At 43.4% G+C, this 5,507-nt stretch overlaps 1 protein-coding gene across 1 annotated transcript; it reads left to right on the top strand.

Annotated features, from left to right (window-relative positions):
- The first annotated feature begins 2,627 nt into the window (after positions 1–2,627).
- MAGEH1 (MAGE family member H1) lies at positions 2,628–4,091 on the top strand. Its single transcript, XM_005889529.3, has one exon. The coding sequence runs from the start codon at positions 2,897–2,899 to the stop codon at positions 3,554–3,556; it is 660 nt and encodes a 219-aa protein (XP_005889591.1). The 5' UTR covers positions 2,628–2,896; the 3' UTR covers positions 3,557–4,091.
- The last annotated feature ends 1,416 nt before the right edge of the window (positions 4,092–5,507 follow it).

Below are 5,507 nucleotides of genomic sequence, written 5' to 3'. Positions count from 1 at the left end.
GAAAGCAAAGGGGAACTAATGAGACTCTGATGAAGGTGAAAGAGGAGAGTAGGAGGGGACATGGGTAAACCTATGACTGATTTGTGTTGATGTTTGGTAGAAACCAAGGCAATTCTGTAAAGCAATTATCCTTCAATTAAAAATAAATAAAACTTTGAAAAGCTGGCTTAAAACTCAATATTCAAAAAACTAAGATCATGGCATCTAGTCCCATCACTTTATGGCAAATAGAAGGGGAAAAAATGGAAACAGTTGCAGACTTTATTTTCTTGAGCTCCAAAATCACTGTGGACTATGATTTTAAAAGTTGCTTGCTCCTTTAACTAAAAGCTATGACAAACATAGACAGTGTATTAAAAAGCAAAGACATCACTTTGCTGACAAAGTCCATATAGTCAAAGCTATGTTTTTTCCAGTAGTGATGTAGGAATGTGAGTTGGACCATAAAGAAGGATGAGCACCAAAGAATTTATGCTTTTGAACTGTAGTGTTGGAGAAGACTCTTGAGAGTCCCTTGGACTACAAGGAGATCCAACCAGTCCATCCTAAAGGAAATCAACCCTGAATATTCATTATAAGGACTGACGCTGAAGCCCCAATATTTTGGCCATTTGATGTGAAGAACTGACTCATTGGAAAAGACCCTGATGCTGTGAAAGATTGAGGGCAGGAGAAGTGGGCAACAGAGGAAGAAATGGTTGGATGGCATCATGGACTCAATGGACATGAATTTGAGCAAACTCTGGGAGTTAGTAAAGTTCAGGGAAGCTTGGTGTGCTGCAGTCCATGGGGTAACAAAGAGTTAGACATGACTGAGTGACTGAACAACAAGAACATCAGAATGGAGAAGCTATTTGAAACAATATGGGTGGTTTTGTAATACTCTGATCACACAGATTCACAAATTGCAAACACAAAACAAATGAATAGAAAACATACAAAGAAGAAACAACTGAACTCAGAGGAAACTGCTCTAACTCAGGGTCACTGGAACATGCTGTTGGATTTGCAGAGAGCCTGACAAGAAGCCTCACATCCAAAGCAAGAGCGACTACTTTCCTGCTTGTTCAGAGGACAAGTCAAAGAACACAGATGTTAGGTAAACTCATGAAGCTTGTAAGTGACAGGTGCTAGGCCAGGACTCACATTCCCATGTCTGGGTTCAATGCTTGTTCTTCAATACCAGGCATTCCCTTTCTACACATGTACAGAGGACTAGACCTTGCTGGGTGAGATGCAGTTGGCAATTCTGCTTTCTTAAAGGGACATACTTTCCCACTCATGAATTTATTCACTGGGTGAAGTCATATCCTATTCCACCTACCCTATCAAGGGCTAGGGCATATCAGGGGGAGAGTTAGGGTCCCTTCCTGCATTGTGATTACAATCTGAAATCCTGTCAAGCAAATATTTAATATCTTCCAGCCAAACAGTTATAAATATTCATTTCCTTTTAAAAAGTTCAGGCAAAATCTTCCTTGTCGTGTATTCCTTCAACGTTCATTTGTTTATTAAATTCTGCCCTCACACATTGCTTGAAACACCTTCAGAGAGACAAAGGCTGTGCTTTTTGTGTGATAAGTGCTTTGTGTTTGTTATCTCATTTAAGTCTCACAACCCTATGAGACCACTGGTACTGTAATTAACCCAATTTATAGATGAGGCAATGGAGGCTCAGAGAAGTCAACTGACTTGTGCAAAATAATGTCTTTGGAAAGACATAAGTAAAGTACAAAGTGCTTGCTATAGAGAGCAAAAACGGGTTCATTACTCTTTTGCGCAGATGAAGAGGAGCTTCATGGAGGAAGAGGCCTCTGGGCAAGCAGTTGGAATTTAGGTAGTTGGAGATGTGAGAAAAGGCAATTCATGCAGAGGAAACAGTGAGCCACTGTTTCAGTGACCTGAAATGGATAGAATTCAGAGTAGGCTTTGAATTATGTTTGGATAACAGAATGAAAGAAAGAAGAAAAATAAGTCAGATATTCACGTAGACAGGAGCAAAGAAACCTTGGCGCCAACTTGAACTCCACCACCCACTCCGTATTCACTACTTTCATCCAATCAGTCTCTAAAGCCTGTCAACGAGCACCTTTAAAATGTCTTTCTGTCTTTCCATCCCCATGGCAACCACCTTAAGGCTCACTTTCATTCTCTCTTACTTCTTACTCTAAATACTTCCTAAATGACCTGCCAGACAATCGTCTGCTCCTTTGTGGCTGTACAAATGCAAGTCTGATTCTGTCAGTGCCCTGCTTAATAATCTCATGAATATATAACACTATAAAGGCTCTGCACCTGGAATTATAGACACTTTCCAAGACAGGGAAGGAGAGCTGGGACTAGCTGATTCCTTGCAAGAATACACTCAGGCGCCTACCACACTGTCTCATATACACCCTCAGCCTAAAAATGGAGTAGATACACACTCTTTCCCAAGACCTGCCAACCAATCTCGTACAAGACTGAAAAATGAAAGAACGCTAATCTATTTACTTCTTGTTGCATACCCCAGCCCTCACCAATCCCAAATCATCTTTTCTGCCTTAGTCCCACCCCTGCCTTGACTTGTCCGTTCTTCTATCTGACAGCGGAAGTCTGCCTGAACGAACCGCCCACTTCCTTTTCGAGTTTGGAGATTGCGTGGCAGGTTAGGTGGAGTCAATTCAGCTTTGCATTCTCGTGCTTTGCTGCCGGGGCGAGCGCTGGGGGCGGTTGCTCCGGCAAGTCGGCTTACGTGGGTGTTAGTTTGTTTGCTGAGAACATCTCGCTTGTTGTTACAAAGACTCTACTGATGTTGGTGGCTTCAGCGGCGGCCCCCCTTTAAAGTAAAGATAGCTGCTTTCTGCAGGCATCTTACTCTAGGATTGCTATAGACTCCGTGCCCTTAGTAGAAGACATGCCACGGGGACGAAAGAGCCGGCGTCGCCGTAACGCAAGGGCCGCAGAGGAGAACCGCAACAGTCGTAAGATTCAGGCCTCAGAAACCTCTGAGACCCCGATGGCCGCCTCTGTGGGCTCGAGCACCCCGGAGGAAGACCTGAACTGCCCAGAGGAAGACCCAAGCACTCCAGAGGAGACCTCCACTACTCCTGAGGAATCCTTGAGCACTGCTCAAGCGCAGAAGCCCTCGGTAGCCCGGAGCAACTTTCAAGGCACCAAGAAAAGTCTCCTGATGTCTATATTAGCCCTCATCTTCATCATGGGCAACAGCGCGAAGGAGGCCCTGGTCTGGAAAGTGCTAGGAAAGTTGGGGATGCAGCCTGGCCAGCAGCACAGCATCTTTGGAGATCCAAAGAAGGTCGTTACAGAAGAGTTTGTGCGCAGAGGGTACCTGATTTATAAGCCGGTGCCCCGTAGCAGCCCCGTGGAGTACGAGTTCTTCTGGGGACCTAGAGCACACGTGGAATCAAGCAAGCTGAAAGTCATGCACTTTGTGGCAAGGGTGCGTAACCGATGCTCCAAGGACTGGCCATGTAATTACGATTGGGATTCTGATGATGATGCAGAAGTTGAGGCTATCCTCAATTCAGGTGCGAGAGGTTATTCTGCCCCTTAGGGAAATATGCAGCACACCCATGAGGGAGGTTAAAAACAGCTTCAAAGGTACTCCCCAAGAGGTAGATCATTTGGGTCATGAGTTGAATATAATGGGGAGGGGGCACTGTATTTTGTACTTGTGATCATCAAATTGTTTGAGAAATAGAACGTTTACTTTAGACATTGTAAATTTCATTCCGTTTAATACAGTGTTGATTAAGATCACAATATGTTTTAAAAATATGATTGAAGAAAAGATATTTTCCTTTATTTTCTGTCACTGAGATTTAGTATAACAGTTTTGCTAACGTTTTAAAATGAAGCCTATCCGTTATATTCTATGACCGGGCACATATTTTCTATCATTAAAATAGGCTGCTCTTAAAAGTGATGATATAACCGGTAAATTGTGAGGGAAGAATGAGAGAATTATTTTGTGTCCTACCTTTCTGAAACCTGTGTCTCCTTTTGTGTAAAGAATACAGACAACCATCTTGATTTTGTATAATTACTGCAGAATATAGAAAAAAAAAATAAAAGCTTAGTGATGAGGACACTTTGTCCATTTATTGGCCACGAGTTATGGGTGAGGCACCAGTGTAGGTTCTGGGGATACTCATGAGGCACAGCTCTCAGTTCTAAAGAATATTCTAGATTATGTGAGAGAGATAAATCTGTAAACTGGCAGTGTGGTAAATGCTGTAATAGGGAGTGAGCATGGGGTACCATGAAAATGTAGAAAAGTTTATGTGACCTCTATTGGAGGGTGGGATAGGAAAGAGGGCATCACAGGGTGCTATGAAAATCCAAGAGATGCTTGAATAAGCTTGAGGGAGTCTGAAAGGGGCATTAGAGCATACTATGAAAAGATTGTGTATTAAGTATTTTTTTGAAACTTAATCTACCTTGGGGGAAGGAGCAATGGCCAAGGGAAGGACACATCACAGGGTGATGTGGAAATAGAAAATGCATTTAAATCAGTGTGAGAGGAGGGCAGAGGGGAAAGGGATGGTTGCAGGCAAAAGGAGATTGTATGGTACTACAGACATTCAAAAGATGGGACTGTCAGAAAATTCTTGGTTAGTGAAAACCTGAGGTCTGAAAGTAATATTGGAGATGAGGAAAGGAGTAAAAATTGAGGCACTAAAGGCAGCATGAACATTGAGGAAGAAACAAATTCTTTTCCCAGTGGCTCAGACCACAAAGAATCTGCTGGCAATGCAGGAGACCTGTGTTCGGTCCATGGGTGGGGAAGATCCCCTGGAGAAGGGAATGGCTACCCACTCCAGTATTCTTGCCTAGAGAATCCCATGGACAGCCTGGCAGGCTACAGTCCATGGGGTCGCAAAGACTCAGATAGACTGAGCAACTGAGCACAAATTCGTATTAGGGTCATGTCATGGGGAAAGTGGAGGAAAAGGAATGAGATGAGGAAGAGAGGAGGGGCTGGATTCCCAAAGGGTGGGAGTTATGACTAATTTTAATGAGGCCAAAAATGGTTAATAGTAATAATAATAATTCTGGAATAATGAAAAGAAAAAGGCTTCTTAAAAGCAGAGCTTCTACAAACCAAAGAAAGGAGTCGATCTGTGGGCTGTCTGAAAGGTAAACTGGTACCTCTCTGAGAAGCTGTCTTGTTAAGGTGCACAAGTTGTTTTAAAGGTGTGTGTGTGTGTGTGTGTGTGTGTGTGTGTGTTGGCAGGGGAGGGGAGTAGTAGGGCAAAGTTAGCACTTTGATTCTCTCCTTCAGCCAGTGTATTAAGTCCAGAGGGCTACCTGGCCCATGGTGTAGGAAGTCTTGTGGTATCAGGTTTCTTTCCACCTCCAGAACTTTCACACTTTGTTTCCTCACTGTGCTAAGGAGTTCAATGCTCTTCCCATCCATTCTATCACTAGGGGCTTCTGAATCCTCTGCCTTGTCCTGCAGCACATCTGGAGAGGTGGGAGTCATCCCTCATATTCAAATCAGC

Source organism: Bos mutus, unplaced genomic scaffold, assembly GCF_027580195.1.
Source record: "Bos mutus isolate GX-2022 unplaced genomic scaffold, NWIPB_WYAK_1.1 CTG272, whole genome shotgun sequence".
Taxonomy (NCBI): Eukaryota; Metazoa; Chordata; class Mammalia; order Artiodactyla; family Bovidae; genus Bos; species Bos mutus.
This window is presented reverse-complemented; position numbering and strand designations above follow the sequence as displayed.